Consider the following 26,357-nt stretch of genomic DNA (forward strand, 5'->3'; position numbering starts at 1 on the left):
GGCATTTTGATCACTACGACGGCACGATCCGTGACGCTCCAGCATCGTAACAATATCGCTCCAGCGTTGTAGACTGCTGTCACACTTTGCAATGTACGACGCTGGAGCGAAAATTTCATGACGTATTTGCGATGTAGAAGCCTTTGGTTACTATGCGCACATCGTATACAATATCGTGCACACCTTTGTTACACCATGCGATCATGCCGCCACAGCGGGACACTAGACGATGAAAGAAAGTTTCAAACGATCTGCTATGACGTACGATTCTCAGCGGGGTCCCTGATCGCAGGAGCGTGTCAGACACAGCGAGATCGCTGGAACGTCACGGATATATCGCTGGAACGTCACGGATCGTGCCGTCGTAGCGATCAAAATGCCACTGTGTGACGGTACCCTTAGTTCTACTTATAACAACCTAGCTTGCATTTTCTTTTTTTTTTAAGAGAAAATAAATACGGTGTACATTAATTTAATATTTTTGGGTCTAGATTGAGTTCCAGATAAAATGCTTGTGATTATGACGTTAAAAGTGGGTCCTGCCATAATCTGCCGAAAGCTAACACTCAGGTTCCATATTATACTCCCAGTGGCGTAGGAAGGGAGGTGCAGGGGGGGCGGGCCGCCCCGGGCGGCACAATGCGGGGGGTGGGTCACCGGGCCGCAGCCGGCGCTGGCTGAAGAAAACGAGCGCGATCTGCGCTATACCACGGATTATCGCTGGCGGCGGCCATCTTCCGGAGGCCGCGCATGCACAGATGGTAGTGCTCGGCTTCCCGGGGCTTCAGGAAAATGGCCGCGGGATGCCGCGCGTGTGCAGATGGAGATCGCGGTGGCCATTTTCCTGAAGCCGAGTTCGCATCTTTTATTATATTACCCGTAACTTTCACTTTCGATCTCCTGTCAGTGTCACTGCAGCGATTCCAGGAAGCACCGGGGATTTCTGAGCGTCCGCACAGCAGCAGATCACATCAGATCAGAGGCAGAGAGGATCGCACCAGGCTGAGGTGAGCAACCGCCGGACAGCAGCCGCCCGGTGTGGTGATAAGGGGGAGGCCGCATTTATGCACTTTATTTATGCATTTGCAGTTTCTCTTTACACACCACTTTTAGGGTCCTTCAGACTTTCTTATCTATTTATACTTTTTTTTGAGGGGGGGGAGAACGAGGTGTTCCCCATTATACTTTATACTTTAGGCACGCAGGGCCTGTGATGACGTCGCGGTCACATGACCGTGACGTCACGGCAGGTCCTTCTGCCAGACGATCTATGCCAACGGAACGTGGCGGTTGTCTCGCGAGGAGCGGTAAAAGCGGCGTATGTGAGTATATAATGGTTTTTTTTTTTTATTATTATTTTTGACATTAGATGTTTTAACTATTGTTGTAAATTGTAAAAAACTTGGTCACACAGGGTTAATAGCAGCGGTAACAGAGTGCGTTACCCGCGGCATAACGCGGTCCGTTACCGCCGGCATTAACCCTGTGTGAGCAAAAAAAAAAAAAGAGTTGAGCAAAAAAAGCTTTGTAGGTCTCAGCAGTCACGTTGGTGGTCCCAGAGGTCTTGGTGGTTCCAGCAATCGCGTTGTGGTCCCAGCGGTCACATTGGTGGTAAGCAGACCTTTTTTTTTTTTTTGCAGCAGTCCCGATCATGTGATGGTAACATTCACCGGCGATTCGGCGAAAGAATTTAACTTGTCCATGATCTGAGGTCTTATTTCTGCTGCATTTTTTTTATTCTAAAAAATGCATCATAGAAAATTCAAATTCAGCGTACAGGCTTTACCAACTTACTCCGCTGCCGGGCCGATTGGTCATTTGGTGGGAGGGCGGGACTGTGTGTAGCAGCACCCAGACGTAGGCAGAAAGTCATTCTGGGAATGCTGGAGTGTCTGCAACCAGTCCCGCTCTTATGCCGGCTACAGGAGTGCCATCCTGGTGGCCCGGGCCCTTGTCTGACCTAACTTTATTTTTTTGTTATTTTGTTAGGCTTAGATAAAATGAAGCGAAGAAAAGAAAGTGGTGCAATGTTTAGAAAAAAGAAAAAGGCTAAGGAGGAAGAATTGAAAAAAAATGAAGGTGCACTACTAAAATATCTCAGCCACGATACTACTACTCCTGTTGCTGAGGAGATTCCTAAATTCACAGCATCAGACACAAGTGCTCCTTCAACTTCAGGAACCAATGAGCAGTGTGATGACCAAGACATTGACCCAAGTGCTCCTTCAACTTCAGGAACCAATGAGCAGTGTGATGACCAAGACATTGACCCAAGTGCTCCTTCAACTTCAGGAACCAATGAGCAGTGTGATGACCAAGACATTGACCCAAGTGCTCCTTCAACTTCAAGAAGCAATGAGGAGTGTGACGATCAAAATATTCCTGCTATTGATTTAAAGGATGTTGGTCTTTGGCCAAGTAAAATTAATGATGATACAAGGATCTTACTGGTACGTCAAGGTGCATCAGTGGTTCAGCATCTAGACTCAGACTTTGCTGAAGTGGTTCGTGAGGGAGCATCAATCAAGGGACAAAACAGAAAACTTACACGCAACTGGTTTTTTAAAACTCTGCCAAATAATGAAAAAATGTTGAGGTCATGGTTGCTGTACTCTCCTTCCAAAAAAGCCCTTTACTGCTTTTGTTGCAGACTATTTGCAGATGCAGAAACAAGTCAGTCTAATTTTGATTCAGTGAATGGATTCAACACATGGTGGAAACTTAATCCTAAAGTATACAACCATGAATCTAGTGTGGCCCATGTAGAATGTTTCACAAAATGGAAGGAGTTAGAAATTGGACTCCAACGTGGCGTAACAATTGATAAAAAAGTACAGGAAGAAGTAGAAAATAATGTGAAGAAGTGGAGGGAGATACTTGCAAGATTGTTGGATATCATTAGATTCCTTGCTAAACAAAATTTGGCTTTACGGGGTCACAGAGAAGTAATCCATCATGAGACTGATTACGAACCTGAATCAACTGGAAAAAAGGGAAATTTTTTAGAATTAGTTCATTTGTTGGCGAAATATGATCCAGTGCTACGTGAACATATTCTAAGAATCAAGTTTGGAAAAAAGTTTGCTACATCATATTTCTCTCCTACAATTCAGAATGAGTTTATAGAAATTTTGGGAGGGAAAGTAAGAAGCAAAGTTGTGGAGCAAGTAAAAATAGCAAAGTATTTTTCTATGATATTTGACAGCACCCCTGATATTTCTCATAAGGATCAAATGTGCCAAGTTTTACGCTACGTTATGATCAATGGGAAAGAAGTTAAGGTTGTGGAATCATTTGTTGATTTTATTGAAATAAAAGGTAAAACTTCAGAGAGTATTTCAACTGTGATTTTGCAACAATTAGAAAAATACGGAATTGACATCCAAAATTGTAGAGGACAAGCATATGATAATGCTGCTGTAATGGCTGGTCAACATACTGGCGTTCAGAGACGCATTAAGGAAATAAACAAAAAAGCTGAATTTGTTGCATGTACAAATCACTCACTGAATTTGGCAGGTGTACATGCAGCTTCTGTTGCACTGAGTTCGGTTACATTTTTTGGAACTGTGGAGCGTTTGTTCACATTTTTTTCTTCTTCTACCCATCGCTGGGATGTTCTGATTTCAGTCACTGGTCAAAGTGTCAAGCGTGTATTAGAAACTCGGTGGAGTGCACGGGGAGATGCTGTGAGTGCAGTGAAAAAAAATTACTCCAAAATTTTACAGGCTGTAGAACAGTTAACTGGTGAAGAAGAAAATAGAGTTACCAGGTCAGATGCTGGTGTGTTACTTGTTGCATTACAATCTTTTTCCTTCCTGTGCTTTCTTGGCCTGTGGGAATCTGTGCTTAAAGAAATTAATGACACACAGGTCTACCTACAGACCAAAGGATTAAATATCCAACAATGTGACACAAAACTTGGAGCATTAAAAGCATTTTTAACAGAAAACAGAGAGGAATTAGTTAAGCATTCAGTAGCTTATGCAAAAGAAATTTGTGAAGATTTGGGAATAGATATGGATCGCCGCTCTAGAAAGAAGAAAAAGATGGCAGGTGAACAATCGCAAGACGCTGCATTGCCATATGAAACGGAGTTGATGAGAGAAATGTACCTTTCGTTGGACAGAGTGATCCAAGAAATCACAACAAGATTTCAACAGCTTCATGCTCTTGCTGAAAAATATGCCTTCCTTACTCCATCACACCTTTTGGACGATAAGTATGAGTGTCAGCTAAATCAAGATCACGATGATATTAATAAGGAAGAGTTCCTCATTGAGAGAAAAAGGCTTAAAAGTTTTCTTTATGTTGCTGTTACACAAGACAAAAAAGAGACATGGAAGGAGGACAGTCCGCTTGAACTGTTGCAGTTTATTGTAAAATATAGTCTAGAGAACTCAGTTCCAAATATTGTCATACTCCTTCGCATTTTTCTTACTATTGCTGTAAGTGTTGCTACTTGTGAGAGGAGTTTTTCCAAGTTAAAGCTGATTAAAAATTACCTAAGATCCACAATGAGCGCCATGCGTTTAGGAAATATGGCCATTCTGTCTATTGAACATCAGCTGAGTGAAGAAATAGACTTTGATGATGTTATCAACGATTTTGCAAACAGAAAGGCAAGAAAAGTAAAATTCTAAAATATTTGAAATCAACTTTACTCCCAAAGTGACAATTTAAAGTTTCAGTTAAACAATAAAGAGTTTTTTTTCTGTGCGTGTTGTCCTGACTATTTTTGGTAACCTTTGTATTGAGTCGGGGGGGGGGAGGGAGGGGGGGGGCGCCAAACTCGGGACCGGCCCCGGGCGGCAAAAGCTCTAGCTACGCCACTGTGTGGGGGTAAAGCACTGTTTGGGCGCACGGCAGAGCTCGGAAGGGAAGGAGCGCCTTTTTGGAATGCAGACTTTGATAGATTGGTCAGTGGGCATTATGTTGCGATTGCAGAGCCCCTGATGTACCTAAACTGTAGTAACCCCCCACAAGTGACCCCATTTTGGAAACTAGACCCCCCAAGGAACTTATCTAGATGTGTGGTGAGAACTTTGAATGCCCAAGTGCTTCACAGAAGTTTAGAATGCAGAGTCGTGAAAATAAAAAATATTTTTTTTTCCACAAAAAAGATATTGTAGCCCCCAAGTTTTTATTTTCACAAGGGTAACAAGAGAAATTGGACCCCAGAAGTTGTTGTCCAATTTATCCCGAGTATGCTGATGCCCCATATGTGGGGGTAACCCACTGTTTGGGCGCACGGCAGAGCTCAGAAGGGAGGGAGCACCATTTGACTTTTTGAGCGCAAAATTCGCTGTCGTGTTTGGAGACCCCCTGATGTAACTAAACAGTGGAAACCCCCCAATTCTAGCTCCAACCCTAACCCCAACACACCCCTAACCCTAATCCCAACCTGATCCATAATCCTAATCACTAACCCTAACCATAATCACAACCCTTACCCCAAAACAACCCTAATGTCAACCCTAACCATAACCCTAATCAAAACCCTAAATCCAACACACCCCTAATCCTAATCTCAACCCTAACCTCAAACCTAACCCTAATCCCAATACACCCCTAATCACAACCCTAACCTTAACCCTAATCCCAAACCTAACCCTAATCCCAAGCGTAACCCTAATGCCAACCCTAACCCTAATACCAACCGTAATCCAAACCCTAACCCTTATCCCAGCTCTAACCCTAACTTTAGCCCCAACCCTAACCCTAGCCCTAAGGCTACTTTCACACTTGCGTCGTTTGGCATTCCGTCGCAATCCGTCGTTTTGGACAAGAAACGGATCCTGCAAATGTGCCCGCAGGATGCGTTTTTTGCCCATAGACTTGTATTGCCGACGGATCGTGACGGATGGCCACACGTCGCGTCCGTCGTGCACTGGATCAGTTGTGTTTTGGCGGAGCGTCGGCACAAAAAAACGTTCAATGAAACGTTTTTTTGTACGTCGCATCCGCCATTTCTGACCGCACATGCGTGGCCGTAACTCCGCCCCCTCCTCCCCAGGACATAGATTGGGCAGCGGATGCTTTGAAAAACTACAGCTGCTGCCTACGTTGTGCACAATTTTCACAACGTGCGTCGGTATGTCGGGCCGACGCATTGCGACGGCCCCGTACCGACGTAAGTATGAAAGAAACCTAACCCTAAATTTAGCCCCAACCCTAACCCTAAATTTAGCCCCAACCCTAACCCTAAATTTATCCCCAACCCTAGCCCTAACCCTACCCCTAACCCTAACCCTACCCCTAACCCTACCCCTACCCCTACCCCTACCCCTACCCCTAACCCTACCCCTAACCCTACCCCTACCCCTAACCCTAACCCTAACCCTACCCCTAACCCTACCCCTAACCCTAACCCTACCCCTAACCCTACCCCTAACCCTAACCCTACCCCTAACCCTAACCCTACCCCTACCCCTAACCCTAACCCTACCCCTAACCCTAATTTTAGCCCCAACTGCTGTTCTCCTGCCGGCCGGCAGATGGAGACAGATGGCGGGCGCACTGGGCATGTGCCCGCCATTTTCTTCTGCCGGCGGCCAGGAGGAGCAGCAAGAGGATCCAAGGACCTAGGTGAGTATTGTAGGGTCCCCGAATCCCCCTATTTCTCTGTCCTCTGATGTGCGATCACATCAGAGGACAGAGAATTACACTTTACTTTTTTTTTTTTTTTTTTGCGGTCGCCGGTAAACAGTTAATTACCGGCGATCGCAAAACAGGGGTCGGTAATACCGACCCCGATCATGCTCTTTGGGGTCTCGGCTACCCCCGGCAGCCGAGACCCCAAAGATTCTCCCGGTGCCGGCCGGCGGGCGCACTGCGCATGCGCCCGCCATTTTGAAGATGGCTGCGCCCACCGGGAGACACGAGGAGCATTGGGGGAGCTAGGTGAGTATTGGGGGGCCACCTGGGACCCCTTTTCTCTGTCCTCCGATGTTCGATCACATCGGAGGACAGAGAAATTAAAAAGAGATCGCGTTTTTTTTTTTTGCGATCGCCGGTAAACGGTTAATTACCGGCGATCGCAAATGCGGGGAAGGTTAAAAACCCCCCGAATCATGTTCTCTGGGGTCTCGGCTACCCCCGGCAGCCGAGACCCCGGAGAAAATCGGCCTCTGGGGGGCGCTATTGACTTTTTCCACAGCGCCGTTAATTAACAGCGCTGTGGTTTAAGTACCCTTTGCGGCCGCCGTTAAAAGGTGTATCGGCGGTCGCTAAGGGGTTAAAACATATCAAATGTTTAGAAATTCTACTGTGCCTAATAATTTGGAACAGTGCATTTTGAGTTTTTATTCATTTTGGAGATTATACGGTTATCATTGGGAGGTTTTTTCAATAAAATTCAATGTATACTCTAACGGGTGATGACTTTTATTAGACTGACTGTCATTTGTGCCGACTATATAGGAAAATCCAAGAAAAATATAATTTGCATAATAATTTGGAACTTGGTGTAGACACTTTCTGAACTGCTATTGATACTAAGTAGCAACATTTCTTGATTTGCCAAAACCTTATAATAAAATACAAAACAAAAAATAGCAACATCTAAATCTGAATTTTAATAACCTCTTTTTAAAGGTACGGATGTGTTCTCTTATCATTCTTATTCCAGGATTTGTCCATTTGTCATTTTCCAGTTTCTCACAATGTAAATATGTCAATTTATTATCACACCATGCTAACAAAATTCATCAAAGGATTTATTTCGCAATTTTATTTTAGATCTTTGAGCAGTATCTGTTACAAAATCTGCTTAAAAAACTGTAAACAAAGTCTATTTTTTTCAGTGTGCAAATTTGGAGCTTTTTGTCAGAAAGTAACACTTCAACAAAAGATATGTTGCTGTTTTTCCACACAAAAAAGACTTGGAAAAAAGAGCACTTTGTAAACGATAGGGGTATGTGAACATGGTGTTTTTAAGAGGCGAAGCTGCTTTAGAAAAATGTTGTCTTTCTTTTCCTTAAACAGTTTTCCTGATAGGTTTTGCATTGTTTTAAGGTTGGTTCTATCACCAGCGTCTTATTTTTACTTTTAAATATATAGAGTGGACGGTTTCCAAAGGAAGCCACACAAAGAATGAATATGTTCCCTCTGTTACCTGCCTCATCCTCATGGTTTCTAAACCCTGAAGCCGGTAAAACAAGTAATTTTTTTTGCTGTGGGATAACGGTGCTTTTTTAGGCGACTTCCAGATATAATTTGCTTGAAAAAGTCATTGTGCGCACATAACCCTAGAAGAGTTTACATTTACTATCAATACTAAGCTAATCAAAGAGTATGTTAAGCATTTTTGTGACAGATCCACTGAGCCACATGTGAAGACTTCTACCAACAGAGGATTGCGAAATGTTTTTTTTCCAAAGCTGGACATTTTGCACCACTTAATTTTGGATATGTCAAGAATGGTCAGGAGAAACACATCTGTAGCTCAACATGTCATAGTGTGGCCCAAATGCTTTTCTTCCAACAGTTTCACTTGCATCTTAGCACTACCAAGTGTGCAGAGAGTCTGAGTATCCCTTGAGCCAACTCAAGTTGATAAAGTCAAGTGTTTAAATTGAATCTAAGTATCTAATAACTTTTTTGAGAATTATTGCTTATAATTATAATGTAATTATTATTACATTGTCCATTTCAGAATCTATATTGGAAAAAAATGAAAGCAAGCAACATAGCCTCATATTAAGCTGACATAAGAATGATCTGTAGACATTGTTATTTAACAGTTAGTTATCTCTTTATCATCACAGACATGATTACACTTAAGGTTCACATGACCTCAATCCCGATCACATGACTTTCTTGTGACCACGACTCCGGATATGCCTCCCTGATGACACTTTCCACTTCATGTGTTACTGGTGTGCACCAGTGTCTATGCCAAAGCCGCTTCATGCAATGATGACCAGAGATTCACCAGGTACCAGCTAGTTCTTTAAAGGGAACCTGCCACCTGAATTTGGTGGGCTCTGTTAACGGTCCGATGGGTGGTGTTTTCTGTTCTTTCATGCACCCCTTCCTTTCCCGCTGGCCGCAATATTGTCTTGAATGTGATTCGGTTTCCTCCGTAGTAAACACATGTGCAATGCAATCTCGCCTTGCGCACGTGCAGTAAGCTTTGCCCAACTGCAGGCAAAGCCGAAAAGCATTAGTGCGCATGCGCCGATGCACTATGTCCCGAAAGTATGTCGCTGTATTCCAAGACATAGTGCGCCGGTGCATGCGCACTAATGCTTTTCGGCTTTGCCTGCAGTTGGGCAAAGCATACTGCACATGCGCAAGGCGAGATTGCATTGCGCACGCGTCTACTACGGAGGAATCCGAATCACATTCAAGACAATATTGCGGCCAGCGGGAAAGGAAGGGGTGCATGAAAAAACAGAAAACACCGCCATCGAACCGTTAACAGAGCCTGCCAAATTCAGGTGACAGAGTCCCTTTAAGCTGATTGGCATTTTGACATAAATGCCTCCACAGAGAAACCTAGCGACAAAAATCACACTGTGGTAGGTACCACATTCACAATAGGGCATCCCATCCTTGTTTGCTGCATTCACTCATATTCTGGTCTAAACAGTGTATTAATTAGCACTTTTAGGCTGTATATCCTTTGGATTACACATTGAGATATACCACTATTTTATCATTAACTTTTTAACTTCCCATGATGTGTGTCACCATTCCATTTAAGGCCTTTTCTATAGAATATTAGAATGTTGTAAAAATGTCCCCAATCCAGTCTGCAGATCTTAAAATGATTTTTTATTATACTCACATAGGGCATGGTCTAGTCTAGTAGGCATCTCTGGTCTTGATATAGCCCTCCTCTCTTTCATCAGTCACTGTTCTCTTTCCTTGCTTTGTGAGGAGGACGCTTCCTAGATCATCTACACAGTGCCCCAATCACGCGTCTGCCCAAGCGCACTTATTTCTGCCATGCTGAGGCAGAGCACAGTACTGTAATGTGCGTGTGGTGGGAGAGGCCAAAGAACTCCAATGACCCTAAAGTAAAGCTGGCACATGGGCACTACAGTACTTTACTTTGCCCTGAGCAGGGCAGAAAAGAAGGCGCTTGCACAGGTGCGCAGTTGGGGTGCACTGTGTGTCTGAAGAGTCACCCACATTAAACAGGGAAAGATGACAGCAATAAAAGAGAGGAGGCACCAGATCAAAACCAGGGACCAGATTACGCTGTCTGTGAGTATAATAAAAGGTATATTTTGGGATCTGCAGAGTGGATTATGGACTTTTTTTTACATATTCTGCGTTATAAACTTCTGTGAAGCACTTGGGGGTTCAAAGTCCTCACCACACATCTAGATTAGTTCCTTTGGGGGTCTAGTTTCCAAAATGGGGTCATTTCTGGGGGATCTCCAATGTTTAGGCACACAGGGGCTCTCCAAACGTGACATGGTGTCCGCTAATGATTGGAGCTAATTTTCCATTTAAAAAGCCAAATGGCGTGCCATCCCTTCCGAGCCCTGCCGTGCGCCCAAACAGTGGTTTACCCCCACATATGGGGTATCAGCGTACTCAGGAAAAACTGGAAAACAATATTTGGGGTCCAATTTCTCCTATTATCCTTGGCAAAATAGGAAATTCCAGGCTAAAAAAATCATTTTTGAGGAAAGAAAAATTATTTTTTATTTTCATGGCTCTGCGTTATAAACTTCTGTGAAGCACCTGGGGGTTTAAAGTGCTCAATATGCATCTAGATAAGTTCCTTGGGGGGTCTAGTTTCCAAAATGGGGTCACTTGTGGGGGAGCTCCAATGCATAGGCACACAGGGGCTCTCCAAACGCGACATGGTGTCCGCTAACAATTGGAGCTAATTTTCCATTCAAAAAGTCAAATGGCGCGCCTTCCCTTCCGAGCCCTGCCGTGTGCCCAAACAGTGGTTTACCCCCACATATGAGGTATCGGCGAACTCGGAAGAAATTGCCCAACAAATTTTATGACCCATTTTATCCTACTGCCCATGTGAAAATGAAAAAATTGAGGCGAAAATAATTTTTTTGTGAAAAAAAAAGTACTTTTTCATTTTTACAGATCAATTTGTGAAGCACCTGAGGGTTTAAAGTGCTCACTAGGCATCTAAGTAAGTTCCTTGGGGGGGGTCTAGTTTCCAAAATGGGGTCACTTGTGGGGGAGCACCAATGTTTAAGCACACAGGAGCTCTCCAAACGTGACATGGTGTCCGCTAACGATGGAAATAATTTTTCATTCAAAAAGTCAAATGGCGCTCCTTCCCTTCCGAGCCTTACCATGTGCCCAAACAGTGGTTTACCCCCACATATGAGGTATCGGCGTACTCAGGAGAAATTGCCCAACACATTTTAGGATCCATTTTATCCTGTTGCCCATATGAAAATGAAAAAATTGAGGCTAAAAGAATTTTTTTGTGAAAAAAAAGTACTTTTTCATTTTTACGGATCAATTTGTGAAGCACCTGGGGGTTCAAAGTGCTCACTATGCATCTAGATAAGTTCCTTGGGGCGTCTAGTTTCCAAAATGGGGTCACTTGTGGGGGAGCTCCAATTTTTAGGCACACGGGGGCTCTCCAAACGTGACATGGTGTCCGCTAAAGAGTGGAGGCAATTTTTGATTCAAAAAGTCAAATGGCGCTCCTTCCCTTCCAAGCCCTGCCGTGCGCCCAAACAGTGGTTTACCCCCACATATGAGGTATCAGCATACTCAGGACAAATTGGACAACAACTTTCGTGGTTCAGTTTCTCCTTTTACCATTGGGAAAATAAAAAAATTGTTGCTAAAATATAATTTTTGTGACTAAAAAGTTAAGTCTTCATTTTTTCCTTCCATGTTGCTTCTGCTGCTGTGAAGCACCTGAAGGGTTAATAAACTTCTTGAATGTGGTTTTGAGTACCTTGAGGGGTGCAGTTTTTAGAATGGTGTCACTTTTGGGTATTTTCAGCCATATAGACCCCTCAAACTGACTTCAAATGTGAGGTGGTCCCTAAAAAAAAAGGTTTTGTAAATTTCGTTGTAAAAATGACAAATCGCTGGTCAAATTTTAACCCTTATAACTTCCTAACAAAAAAAAATTTTGTTTCCACAATTGTGCTGATGTAAAGTAAACATGTGGGAAATGTTATTTATTAACTATTTTGTGTCACATATCTCTCTGGTTTAACAGAATAAAAATTCAAAATGTGAAAATTGCGAAATTTTCAAAATTTTCGCCAAATTTCCGTTTTTATCACAAATAAACGCAGAATTTATTGACCTAAATTTACCACTAACATGAAGCCCAATATGTCATGAAAAAACAATCTCAGAACCGCTAGGATCCGTTGAAGCGTTCCTGAGTTATTACCTCATAAAGGGACACTGGTCAGAATTGCAAAAAACGGCAAGGTCTTTAAGGTCAAAATAGGCTGGGTCATGAAGGGGTTAACAGCAGTCTAGGAAAGATGGCTGCCCCATAATTATATACAGAAAATAGAAAAAAATATCTTCAGAAAAGAAGAAAATTCTGACTATTCAAAAGTGCATTATACAGTATGACACATTCATAGGGAACATTTGTCACATTCTATAATTCATACTTTTTTTTGTCTTACTGTCTACTACTCTTTCTGTTGGATAAGAGTACGGTATATATCTAGTACAATATTCTCCCCGGGGCTTGGGGTTCTAAGTCAATGTTTGAAATCTGAATCCCTGATAATATTTAGCGTTTTGGAGTCTGGGGGCAGATGGACAAATCAGTAGAGGAATCCTACATATCAACACAACAGCCCGCACTGGGTTATCGTTCTTGTAATGTTCTTGATGCAGCATAACAGATTTGCTAACAAAGGAGTACAGAACAGCTTTCCTAAAAAGGACACATCTGTGTACCTAACCTTTTTCATTCTGTACAGTCGCCTGTCTCATGTTGTGGATAAATGTAATTGATCCTAATTAATTTTTCTCAGTTACCAAGCTCTCTTGAGGATAGAAAGTGCTTCTATGAGGAAAAAAAAAACTAGAAAAAGAACATATTTAATAACTTTCTGTTTTCTGATTATAAAAATTGCTATACACTTGATCAGCTAAGTCGTAATTGCACATTACATGCATATTTCGTTCTTAAACAAATATCCTGTGGTCATAAACTATATAGATTTAGAGTCTCTTTGTCCTAATCATATGCAGTACAAACATTGCCTCTATTTGTTTCATGTATTAATCAGTCACTTTGGCTCATATATTATATTATTCAGCTTTATCTATTGCCAGTAAAACATTTTTTATGAGTCTGTAGGTGAAGAGTAATGAGATATAAATTGCATTAGATACAATTGCAAAAATATGGTTTGAAGATCAGATCTACTCAGCATTTATGTATAAATGTACCTGTCATTTGCCAGTAGCCATGTTTCCCATTTCTCCCTGTACATTATAAGCATGCATAATGAAGACCTTGATGTTTCAGAGGCAACACAGGAAGACATACTGGAGAAAATAGTGAAGGTAAGTCTGGTGTCATGGTTGGCCACATAGGAGAAAAGTGCTGGTTTTACGGGAAAGAGAATATAGACTGCTGCTAATCCCCTAGGAGGATGACCTGTAGAATGTAAGCCCGCAAGGGCAGGGTCCTCTCCACTCTGTACAAGTCTGTCATTGGTAGTTTGTATACTGTAAGTGATATTTGTATATTGATGTAACCATGCCTCATGTACAGAACCATGGAATTAATGGTGCTATATAAATAAATAATAATAATAATGACAGACAGCTTTGACAGCACCAAGAAGTAGATAGGTGCAAGAGGTTTGTGGCTCTTACAGGCAAAGGTCAGTTATGTGCAAGGCAGGAAGACCGCCAAGATTCCTCAATGAAAGACAGATGAAGGGATGGAGAAAGGCAAGAAGAAAACTGCACACTTTGCTGCTTATGACATGTTTCTTCATGTTTTGTAAGGTTCTGAGAATTAAGAACTTTTTGAAAAAATTACCAAATTGGGCATTAACTTCTGTAAGTGCTCACAAAATTGAATAGATATAATTGATAGCATTTTATCCAATTCTCATATGAGAGCAGGATTAGGTTTGCAGCTGCCACAATACTAATATTTTGTATATTAAAGTGGTTGTCCACAACTTGGACAACCTCTTCTCAATTACTATATTTAGCCACTTAAACTAAAAACAGCCTGTACTCACCTCTAGTGCCACCATATTTCCAGCAATTTATATCACGTGAGTAGAGATGATCGGTGTTCGAGTCGAACTGTTCGCCAATCTCAAATTCGAGCTGTTTTGGGCGGTGTTCGAGTCGTTCGACGAACCCGAACAATTTGCTTAACCCCTTACCGGCATCGGACGTACTATACCGTCCGATGCCGGCTCCCCTGCTTTGATGCAGGGCTCCGCGGTGAGCCCGCACCAAAGCCGGGACATGTCAGCTGTTTTGAACAGCTGACATGTGCCCGTAATAGGCGCGGGCAGAATCGCGATCTGCCCGCACCTATTAACTAGTTAAATGCCGCTGTCAAACGCAGACAGCGGCATTTAACTACCGCTTCCGGCCGTGCGGCCGGAAATGACGTCATCGCCGACCCCCGTCACATGTCCGGGGGTCGGCGATGCGTCTCCATTGTAGCCATAGAGGTCCTTGAGACCTCTGTGGTTACTGATTGCCCGTCGCTGTGAGCGCCACCCTGTGGTCGGCGCTCACAGCACACGTGCAATTCTGCTACATAGCAGCGATCAGCAGATCGCTGCTATGTAGCAGAGCCGATCGTGCTGTCCCTGCTTCTAGCCTCCCATGGAGGCTATTGAAGCATGGCAAAAGTTAAAAAAAAAAGTTTAAAAAAATGTGAAAAAAATAAAAAAAACATAAAAGTTTAAATCACCCCCCTTTCAAAATCAAATCAAATCAAATCAAAATCAAAATAAATCAATAAAAAAAATATCAAATCTACGCATATTTGGTATCGCCGCGCTCAGAATTGCCCGATCTATCAAATAAAAAAAAGTATTAACCTGATCGCTAAACAGCGTAGCGGGAAAAAAACTCGAAACGCCAGAATTACGTTTTTTTGGTCGCCGCGACATTGCATTAAAATGCAATAACGGGCGATCAAAAGAACGTATCTGCACCGAAATGCTATCATTAAAAACGTCATCTCGGCACGCAAAAAATAAGCCCTCAACCGACCCCAGATCACGAAAAATGGAGACGCTACGAGTATCGGAAAATGGCGCAATTTTTTTTTTTTTTTTTTTAGCAAAGTTTGGAATTTTTTTTCACCACTTAGATAAAAAATAACCTAGTCATGTTTGGTGTCTATGAACTCGTAATGACCTGGAGAATCATAATGGCAGGTCATTTTTAGCATTTAGTGAACCTAGCAAAAAAGCCAAACAAAAAACCAATGTGGGATTGCACTTTTTTTGCAATTTCACCGCACTTGGAATTTTTTTCCCGTTTTCTAGTACACGACATGCTAAAACCAATGATGTCGTTCAAAAGTACAACTCGTCCCGCAAAAAATAAGCCCTCACATGGCCAAATTGACGGAAAAATAAAAAAGTTATGGCTCTGGGAAGGAGGGGAGCGAAAAACGAACACGGAAAAACGAAAAATCCCCTGGTCATGAAGGGGTTAAAGTTCAGCTGTTCGAGTTTCTGTTCGATAACTGTTCGTTCAGCAAAAGCCTTGCTTGATTTTCACATTAAAATTGTTTATCATTGTTAATAGACTGTTTCAGTATATAGTGGGAGGGGGGATAGATCTGTGCTGAAATAAAGCCGATCTCCATTTTTTTTCTTTCCCGCATTTACAGTACAGTAGGGCGGTGCAGTCTCTCAGCCTATCAGCAGTGCACACACACACACACACAGCAATGTGCATGTGATGCACACAAGCAAAGGCATGTGTCATTGGCTGTGTATGTCACATGTCCTTGCCCTATAAGAACCAGCCATTTGCCCCATCGCTACCATTTCCTCACTGCTGCAGATTAGTGTTTTTTTGGAGCGAATTGTCAGAGAGATAGGTTTAGGGAGTCGGGAGGAGTTGGGACTAGTTGGAATATCAGCCCTTTTCAGGGTAGGTTACAGCAGTTCATAGCACTGTTTGCCAGGCAAGTCTGTGCCAGTGCTGTGCAAGTGTTTGTCACAGCATTTGGTGTAATCTAGCTCAGCCAATCCTTTTGGGCTAGTAGCATTGTCTGATAGTCATCTGAGTAGCCCGCCTGTGAAGCTAGCTACACCACCTGTGTATCTCAAATTTCACTGCATCTAATCCAGTTGATAATTTAGGGCCTAGGAGCAGTGTCTGCACGTCAGCAGAGTAGCCTGCCTGTGAAACAAAATACACCACCTGTGTATCTCAATTTTCACTGCATCTAATCCAGTTGATAGTTTAGGGCCTAGGAGCAGTGTCTGCACGTCAGCAGAGTAGCCTGTCTGTGAAACAAACTATACCGACTGTGTATCTCAATTTTCACTGCATCTAATCCAGTTGATAATTTAGGGCCTAGGAGCAGTGTCTGCACGTCAGCAGAGTAGCCTGCCTGTGAAACAAAATACACCACCTGTGTATCTCAATTTTCACTGCATCTAATCCAGTTGATAGTTTAGGGCCTAGGAGCAGTGTCTGCACGTCAGCAGAGTAGCCTGTCTGTGAAACAAACTATACCGACTGTGTATCTCAATTTTCACTGCATCTAATCCAGTTGATAATTTAGGGCCTAGGAGCAGTGTCTGCACGTCAGCAGAGTAGCCTGCCTGTGAAACAAAATACACCGGATGTGTATCTCAATTTTCACTGCATCTAATCCAGTTGATAGTTTAGGGCCTAGGAGCAGTGTCTGCACGTCAGCAGAGTAGCCTGCCTGTGAAACAAAATACACCGGCTGTGTATCTCAATTTTCACTGCATCTAATCCAGTTGATAGTTTAGGGCCTAGGATCAGTGTCTGCACGTCAGCAGAGTAGCCTGCATGTGAAACAAACTATACCGCCTGTGTATCTCAATTTTCACTGCATCTAATCCAGTTATTAGTTTTGGGCCTAGTACCACAGTTTGGCCACTCAGTTCTGCTTGGTTCTCATCCATCGGTTGTTGTGCCAACAACTACAGATACAGAGTTGCCAATTAGTTAAGCACTAAAATGAGTGGCAAAAGGCCTGCTGCTGGTGGAAAGGGGAATAGGGGTGATGGAAAGGGAAAAAAAGGTTGTGTCCGTGGGGTAGGTGGTCAAGCAACAGTAACATCTGCAGAAGAAAGACCATCTTGCAGCCAAAGTAAGATGTCTACTTCTTTTTATGGACAATCTGATATGATCCCTTTCTTACGACCATCTCTACAAGCATCGCCAAAAATTCCAGATGAGGCACAAAAACAGCAGGTGCTTGAATGGATATCAAGTGCTCATTCAAGTGAGCTCTCCTCCATGTCAACTTCAACATCACAACTGTTGTGAATTCTGTGGCAGAGCTCCCTCCTGTGGTCACAAGTGGTACTTCGGCTGGTTCTCTCTGTGAGCTTCCGTTGGTGGAGGAAAGTGGTACTGCGGCTTCTGAGTTTCCTTCCTCAGGTGATGTGGTGAAGTCGTTAGGTGCTGCTCTATTTAACTCCACCTAGTGCTTTGATCCTGGCCTCCAGTCAATGTTCTAGTATTGGACCTGTTTCCTCCTGGATCGTTCCTGTGGCCTGCTGCTCTGCATAGCTAAGATCCTCTTTGCTATTTGTTTGCTGTTTTTTTCTGTCCAGCTTGTCAATTTGTTTTTTACTGCTTGCTGGAAGCTCTGGGACGCAGAGGGTGTACCTCCGTGCCGTTAGTTCGGTACGGAGCGTCTTTTTGCCCCCTTTGCGTGGTTTTTGTAGGATTTTGTGTTGACCGCAAAGTTACCTTTCCTATCCTCGCTCTGTTCAGAAAGTTGGGCCTCACTTTGCTAAATCTATTTCATCTCTACGTTTGTCTTTTCATCTTACTCACAGTCATTATATGTGGGGGCTGCCTTTTCCTTTGGGGTATTTCTCTGAGTCAAGGTAGGCTTATTTTCTATCTTCAGGCTAGCTAGTTTCTCAGGCCGTGCCGAGTTGCATAGGGAGCGTTAGGCGCAATCCACGGCTGCCTTTAGTGTGTTGGAGAGGATTAGGGATTGCGGTCAACAGAGTTCCCACGTCTCAGAGCTCGTTCTTGTTTTTTGGGTTATTACCAGGTCACTGTATGTGCGCTGACCTCTATGTCCATTGTGGTACTGAATTACCTTTCATAACAGTACTGGAAGCCAAAAGTACTAATGATTCCCAATAGAGGGAAAAAAGAAGTTCTGAGACCATTTTTTTTTCTTTGCACTGTGTTTTGCCTTTTTTTTCCCCTAGACATTTGGGTGGTTCAGGACACAGGTGTAGCAATGGACATTAAAGGTCTGTCTTCATGTGTGGATCAGCTCACGGCAAGAGTACAAAGTATTCAAGACTTTGTGGTTCAGAATTCTATGTTAGAACCGAGAATTCCTATTCCTGATTTGTTTTTTGGAGATAGAACTAAATTTCTGAGTTTCAAAAATAATTGTAAACTATTTCTGGCTTTGAAACCTCGCTCCTCTGGTGACCCAGTTCAACAAGTTAGGATCGTTATTTCTTTTTTGCGTGGCGACCCTCAGGACTGGGCATTTTCTCTTGCGTCAGTAGATCCTGCATTAAGTAATATCGATGCATTTTTCCTGGCGCTCGGATTGCTGTACGATGAGCCTAATTCTGTGGATCAGGCAGAGAAGAATTTGCTGGCTCTGTGTCAGGGTCAGGATGAAATAGAGGTATATTGTCAGAAATTTAGAAAGTGGTCCGTACTCACTCAGTGGAATGAAGGTGCGCTCGCAGCTATTTTCAGAAAAGGTCTCTCTGAAGCCCTTAAGGATGTCATGGTGGGATTTCCTATGCCTGCTGGTCTGAATGAGTCTATGTCTTTGGCCATTCAGATCGGTCGACGCTTGCGCGAGCGTAAATCTGTGCACCATTTGGCGGTATTGCCTGAGCTTAAACCTGAGCCTATGCAGTGCGATAGGACTTTGACCAGAGTTGAACGGCAAGAACACAGACGTCTGAATGGGCTGTGTTTCTACTGTGGTGATTCCACTCATGCTATCTCTGATTGTCCTAAGCGCACTAAGCGGTTCGCTAGGTCTGCCACCATTGGTACGGTACAGTCAAAATTTCTTCTGTCCGTTACCTTGATCTGCTCTTTGTCATCGTATTCTGTCATGGCATTTGTGGATTCAGGCGCTGCCCTGAATTTGATGGACTTGGAGTATGCTAGGCGTTGTGGGTTTTTCTTGGAGCCCTTGCAGTGTCCTATTCCATTGAGAGGAATTGATGCTACGCCTTTGGCCAAGAATAAGCCTCAGTACTGGACCCAGCTGACCATGTGCATGGCTCCTGCACATCAGGAGGTTATTCGCTTTCTGGTGTTGCATAATCTGCATGATGTGGTCGTGTTGGGGTTGCCATGGCTACAAGTCCATAATCCAGTATTAGATTGGAAATCCATGTCTGTGTCCAGCTGGGGTTGTCAGGGGGTACATGGTGATGTCCCATTTCTGACTATTTCGTCATCCACCCCTTCTGAGGTTCCTGAGTTCTTGTCTGATTACAGGGATTTATTTGATGAGCCCAAGTCCGATACCCTACCTCCGCATAGGGATTGTGATTGTGCTATCGATTTGATTCCTGGTAGTAAATTCCCTAAAGGTCGACTGTTTAATTTATCTGTGCCTGAGCACGTCGCTATGCGGAGTTATGTGAAGGAGTCTTTGGAGAAGGGGCATATTCACCCGTCATCGTCGCCATTAGGAGCAGGGTTCTTTTTTGTAGCCAAGAAGGATGGTTCACTGAGACCTTGTATAGATTACCGCCTTCTAAATAAGATCACGGTTAAATTTCAGTACCCCTTGCCATTGTTATCTGATTTGTTTGCTCGGATTAAGGGGGCTAGTTGGTTCACCAAGATAGATCTTCGTGGTGCGTATAATCTTGTGCGTATTAAGCGAGGCGATGAGTGGAAAACTGCATTTAATACGCCCGAGGGCCATTTTGAGTATCTAGTAATGCCATTCGGACTTGCCAATGCTCCATCAGTGTTTCAGTCCTTTATGCATGACATCTTCCGAGAGTACCTGGATAAATTCCTGATTGTGTACTTAGATGACATTTTGATCTTCTCGGATGATTGGGAGTCTCATGTGAAGCAGGTCAGAACGGTGTTTCAGGTCCTGCGTGCTAATTCTTTGTTTGTGAAGGGATCAAAGTGTCTCTTTGGTGTTCAGAAGGTTTCATTTTTGGGGTTCATCTTTTCCCCTTCTACTATCGAGATGGACCCTGTTAAGGTCCAAGCCATCCATAATTGGACTCAGCCGACATCTCTGAAAAGTCTGCAAAAGTTCCTGGGCTTTGCTAATTTTTATCGTCGCTTCATCTGCAATTTTTCTAGTATTGCTAAACCATTGCCCGATTTGACCAAGAAAGGTGCTGATGTGGTCAATTGGTCTTCTGCTGCGGTGGAAGCTTTTCAAGAGTTGAAGCGTCGTTTTTCTTCTGCCCCTGTTTTGTGTCAACCAGATGTTTCGCTTCCGTTCCAGGTGGAGGTTGATGCTTCTGAGATTGGAGCAGGGGCTGTTTTGTCGCAGAGAAGTTTTGATTGCTCGGTGATGAAACCATGCGCCTTCTTTTCCAGGAAGTTTTCGCCTGCTGAGCGAAATTATGATGTGGGCAATCGAGAGTTGCTTGCCATGAAGTGGGCATTCGAGGAGTGGCGTCATTGGCTTGAAGGAGCTAAGCATCGCGTGGTGGTCTTGACTGATCATAAGAACTTGACTTATCTCGAGTCCGCCAAGCGGTTGAATCCTAGACAAGCTCGTTGGTCGTTGTTTTTTGCCCGTTTTGACTTTGTGATTTCATACCTTCCGGGCTCTAAAAATGTGAAGGCGGATGCTCTGTCTAGGAGTTTTGTGCCCGACTCTCCGGGTGTATCTGAGCCGGCGGGTATCCTCAAAGAGGGCGTAATTGTGTCTGCCATCTCCCCTGATTTGCGGCGGGTGCTGCAAAAATTTCAGGCTAATAAACCTGATCGTTGCCCAGCGGAGAAACTGTTTGTCCCTGATAGGTGGACGAATAAAGTTATCTCTGAGGTTCATTGTTCGGTGTTGGCTGGTCATCCTGGAATCTTTGGTACCAGAGAGTTAGTGGCTAGATCCTTTTGGTGGCCATCTCTGTCGCGGGATGTGCGTACTTTTGTGCAGTCCTGTGGGATTTGTGCTCGGGCTAAGCCCTGCTGTTCTCGTGCCAGTGGGTTGCTTTTGCCCTTGCCGGTCCCGAAGAGGCCTTGGACACATATCTCTATGGATTTTATTTCAGATCTTCCCGTCTCTCAAAAGATGTCAGTCATTTGGGTGGTCTGTGATCGCTTCTCTAAGATGGTCCATTTGGTACCCTTGTCTAAATTGCCTTCCTCCTCTGATTTGGTGCCATTGTTTTTCCAGCATGTGGTTCGTTTACATGGCATTCCAGAGAATATCGTTTCTGACAGAGGTTCCCAGTTTGTTTCGAGGTTTTGGCGAGCCTTTTGTGGTAGGATGGGCATTGACTTGTCTTTTTCCTCGGCTTTCCATCCTCAGACTAATGGCCAGACCGAACGAACCAATCAGACCTTGGAAACATATCTGAGATGCTTTGTTTCTGCTGATCAGGATGACTGGGTGTCCTTTTTGCCTTTGGCTGAGTTCGCCCTTAATAATCGGGCCAGCTCGGCTACCTTGGTTTCACCGTTTTTCTGCAACTCTGGGTTCCATCCTCGTTTCTCTTCAGGGCAGGTTGAGTCTTCGGACTGTCCTGGTGTGGATACTGTGGTGGACAGGTTGTAGCAGATTTGGACTCATGTGGTGGACAATTTGACTTTGTCCCAGGAGAAGGCTCAACGTTTCGCTAATCGCAGACGCTGTGTGGGTCCCTGACTTCGGGTTGGGGACTTGGTTTGGTTATCTTCTCGTCATATTCCTATGAAGGTTTCCTCTCCTAAGTTTAAACCTCGTTTTATTGGTCCGTATAGGATTTCTGAGGTTCTTAATCCTGTGTCTTTTCGTCTGACCCTTCCAGATTCTTTTTCCATACATAACGTATTCCATAGGTCATTGTTGTGGAGATACGTGGCACCTATGGTTCCATCTGTTGATCCTCCTGCCCCGGTTTTGGTGGAGGGGGAGTTGGAGTATATTGTGGAGAAGATTTTGGATTCTCGTGTTTCAAGGCGGAAACTCCAGTATCTGGTTAAGTGGAAGGGTTATGCTCAGGAAGATAATTCCTGGGTCTTTGCCTCTGATGTCCATGCTCCCGATCTTGTTCGTGCCTTTCATATGGCTCATCCTGGTCGTCCTGGGAGCTCTGGTGAGGGTTCGGTGACCCCTCCTCAAGGGGGGGTACTGTTGTGAATTCTGTGGCAGAGCTCCCTCCTGTGGTCACAAGTGGTACTTCGGCTGGTTCTCTCTGTGAGCTTCCGTTGGTGGAGGAAAGTGGTACTGCGGCTTCTGAGTTTCCTTCCTCAGGTGATGTGGTGAAGTCGTTAGGTGCTGCTCTATTAAACTCCACCTAGTGCTTTGATCCTGGCTTCCAGTGAATGTTCTAGTATTGGACCTGTTTCCTCCTGGATCGTTCCTGTGGCCTGCTGCTCTGCATAGCTAAGTTCATCTTTGCTATTTGTTTGCTGTTTTTTTCTGTCCAGCTTGTCAATTTGTTTTTTACTGCTTGCTGGAAGCTCTGGGACGCAGAGGGTGTACCTCCGTGCCGTTAGTTCGGTACGGAGGGTCTTTTTGCCCCCTTTGCGTGGTTTTTGTAGGATTTTGTGTTGACCGCAAAGTTACCTTTCCTATCCTCGCTCTATTCAGAAAGTTGGGCCTCACTTTGCTAAATCTATTTCATCTCTATGTTTGTCTTTTCATCTTACTCACAGTCATTATATGTGGGGGCTGCCTTTTCCTTTGGGGTATTTCTCTGAGGCAAGGTAGGCTTATTTTCTATCTTCAGGCTAGCTAGTTTCTCAGGCCGTGCCGAGTTGCATAGGGAGCGTTAGGCGCAATCCACGGCTGCCTTTAGTGTGTTGGAGAGGATTAGGGATTGCGGTCAACAGATTTCCCACGTCTCAGAGCTCGTTCTTGTTTTTTGGGTTATTACCAGGTCACTGTATGTGCGCTGACCTCTATGTCCATTGTGGTACTGAATTACCTTTCATAACACACAACTACTCCAGTCCTCAGAGTTGTCACCCCAATCGCACTTGCTTCCTCGCAGCTCCCAAGTCTCCAGCTGCCTGTTTGAGCATGGGGTAACACACATGGTTGAGTCTGTAGAGCTGTTTACGCATACTATAGCCTGGGAATCAGAGGTATGCTCAAGAGCTTCTGTGAATCCAGACGAGGAAATGATCTGCATTAATGCCCAGAATCTTTGTGAGTCGGATCCAGGCCCAGATGAAGAAGGTTCTGAGCATAATGTAGACCCTCTTTCCCAAACTGTAACTCCTGTTGGTGTAGACAATGAGGAAGATGATGATGAGACTGAGACACCTGATTGGAACGAAAACTTGACTTTTCGATCAGGGCAGGAAGAGGTTAGCTCTAAGGACGACGAAGTGAATCTCTGCGTTCTAACTTGCCAACCGTGGGACTATCGAGTCATCACTCAAACCGTAACAATAACATCGTATCTGGTGGTAACAGCAATTTTTTCCAATCGTTTCAAGATTTTTTTAGACCATCCTTTGCAAGGCCACAGGAGACAAGAAGTCTGACGCACAGCCAATGCCTAGAGAGGATGGTACAAGAGTATCTCCAAGTTAACATCAATGCCATGACTGTGGAAATGGACCCTTGCTCATTTTGGGCTTCCAATCTTGAAAAATGGCCTGAGCTCACCACTCACACCTTGGAGATCTTGTCGTGCCCCGCAGCCAGCGTTCTCTCTGAACGTGTGTTCAGCGCTGCTGGTGGTGTGCTAACAGATAAGCGCACGCGGCTGTCCAGTGACAATGTAGACAGACTAACGTTCATCAAGATGAACAAATCCTGGATCCGCAAGGACTTTTCTAACCCTGTGTCATCTTGGGGAAACTAAAAGCTTGATGATTTTTGAAAATCACCTCACCAACTGTTTTAAAAAACTCTGGCGAAATTGATGCCACTTAAGTGGTGTCTGTGGCCGATTTTTTGGAAAAAATTGAGACTCTTTATTTAGTCCCCTTGCTGAGTTTTACATGACGTTGCTATCGTCAATTCCAGGTTGGTGGGGTCGTCTGCAGAGTTGTTTACTATGTACTGTACCTCCTTTGACAAGGCAATCAGGCTCCAAAGCTTCAGTGTCTGCTAGTCAGAAGAGTAGCCCAACCACCCACCGCGTGTTTACATAAGTACCGTATATACTCGAGTATAAGCCGACCCGAGTATAAGCCGACCCCCCTAATTTTGCCACAAAAAACTGGGAAAACTTATTGACTCGAGTATAAGCCTAGGGTAGAAAATGCAGCATTTACCGGTGAATTTCAAAAATAAAAATAGATGCTCCATACCGTTCATTATTGCCCCATAGATGCTCCATATACAACTGTGCTATATAGAATGCTCTGCACCGTTGATTATGGCCCCATAGATGCTCCTTATAATGCTGTGCCATATATGCTCTGCACCTTTGATTATGGCCCCATAGATGCTCCTTATAATGCTGTGCCATATATGCTCTGCACCTTTGATTATGGCCCCATAAATGCTCCTTATGTTGTGCCATATATGCTCTGCACCTTTGATTATGGCCCCATAGATGCTCCTTATAATGCTGTGCCCCATATATGCTCTGCACCTTTATGGCCCCATAGGTGCTCCTTATAATGCTGTGCCCCATATATGTTCTGCACCTTTATGGCCCCATAGGTGCTCCTTATAATGCTGTGCCCCATTTATGCTCTGCACCTTTATGGCCCCATAGGTGCTCCTTATAATGCTGTGCCCCATATATGCTCTGCACCTTTATGGCCCCATAGATGCTCCTTATAATGCTGTGCCCCATATATGCTCTGCACCTTTATGGCCCCATAGGTGCTCCTTATAATGCTGTGCCCCATATATGCTCTGCACCTTTATGGCCCCATAGGTGCTCCTTATAATGCTGTGCCCCTTATATGCTCTGCACCTTTATGGCCCCATAGGTGCTCCTTATAATGCTGTGCCCCATATATGTTCTGCACCTTTATGGCCCCATAGGTGCTCCTTATAATGCTGTGCCCCATTTATGCTCTGCACCTTTATGGCCCCATAGGTGCTCCTTATAATGCAGTGCCCCATATATGCTCTGCACCTTTATGGCCCCATAGATGCTCCTTATAATGCTGTGCCCCATATATGCTCTGCACCTTTATGGCCCCAGAGGTGCTCCTTATAATGCTGTGCCCCATATATGCTCTGCACCTTTATGGCCCCATAGGTGCTCCTTATAATGCTGTGCCCCATATATGCTCTGCACCTTTATGGCCCCATAGGTGCTCCTTATAATGCTGTGCCCCATTTATGCTCTGCACCTTTATGGCCCCATAGGTGCTCCTTATAATGCTGTGCCCCATATATGCTCTGCACCTTTATGGCCCAATAGGTGCTCCTTATAATGCTGTGCCCCATATATGCTCTGCACCTTTATGGCCCCATAGGTGCTCCTTATAATGCTGTGCCCCATTTATGCTCTGCACCTTTATGGCCCCATAGGTGCTCCTTATAATGCTGTGCCCCATATATGCTCTGCACCTTTATGGCCCCATAGGTGCTCCTTATAATGCTGTGCCCCATATATGCTCTGCACCTTTATGGCCCCATGGGTGCTCCTTATAATGCTGTGCCCCTTATATGCTCTGCACCTTTATGGCCCCATAGGTGCTCCTTAGAATGCTGCTGGTGCTGCCATAAAAAAAAAAAAAATCACATACTCACCTCTCTTCTCAGGACGCCGGCGCTTTCAATAATTACCTGTTCCTCTGCGGCTCCGTCTCCAGCACTGACGCTCAGCAGAGGGCGCGCACTGACTACGTCACAGCGCCCTTTAACCTGAGCGTCACTGCTAGAGGACGCTGCAGACGGAGCCGCACCGGAGCGAGGAGCAGGTAATTATAGCGCTGCGCTCCCCTTACCTGCTGCGGCGCGGTCCCTGCAGTCCCTGGCTTCTCCGGCGCTGCAGCTTCTTCCTGTAATTGAGCGGTCACATGGCACCGATCATTTACAGCAATGAATATGCGGCTCCTCCCCTATGGGGGTGGAGCTGCCTATTCATTTCTGTAATGAGCGGTGCCATGTGACC

General features: G+C 44.3%; 2 protein-coding genes across 3 annotated transcripts in view; both read left to right on the forward strand.

Moving 5' to 3' along the window:
* Positions 1 to 26,357, forward strand: part of PRR16 (proline rich 16) — a 612,007-nt gene that overhangs the window by 425,059 nt on the left and 160,591 nt on the right. The gene's annotated exons all lie outside the window — the stretch shown is intronic.
* LOC138660068 (zinc finger MYM-type protein 1-like) lies at positions 687 to 4,643 on the forward strand. Its single transcript, XM_069745956.1, has 2 exons — positions 687 to 1,007; positions 1,990 to 4,643. Exon 2 carries the CDS (start codon positions 2,001 to 2,003, stop codon positions 4,641 to 4,643), a length of 2,643 nt encoding a protein of 880 aa, XP_069602057.1. The 5' UTR covers positions 687 to 1,007; positions 1,990 to 2,000.

The sequence above is a fragment of the Ranitomeya imitator genome, chromosome 1 (assembly GCF_032444005.1).
Source record: "Ranitomeya imitator isolate aRanImi1 chromosome 1, aRanImi1.pri, whole genome shotgun sequence".
NCBI classification, from domain to species: domain Eukaryota; kingdom Metazoa; phylum Chordata; class Amphibia; order Anura; family Dendrobatidae; genus Ranitomeya; species Ranitomeya imitator.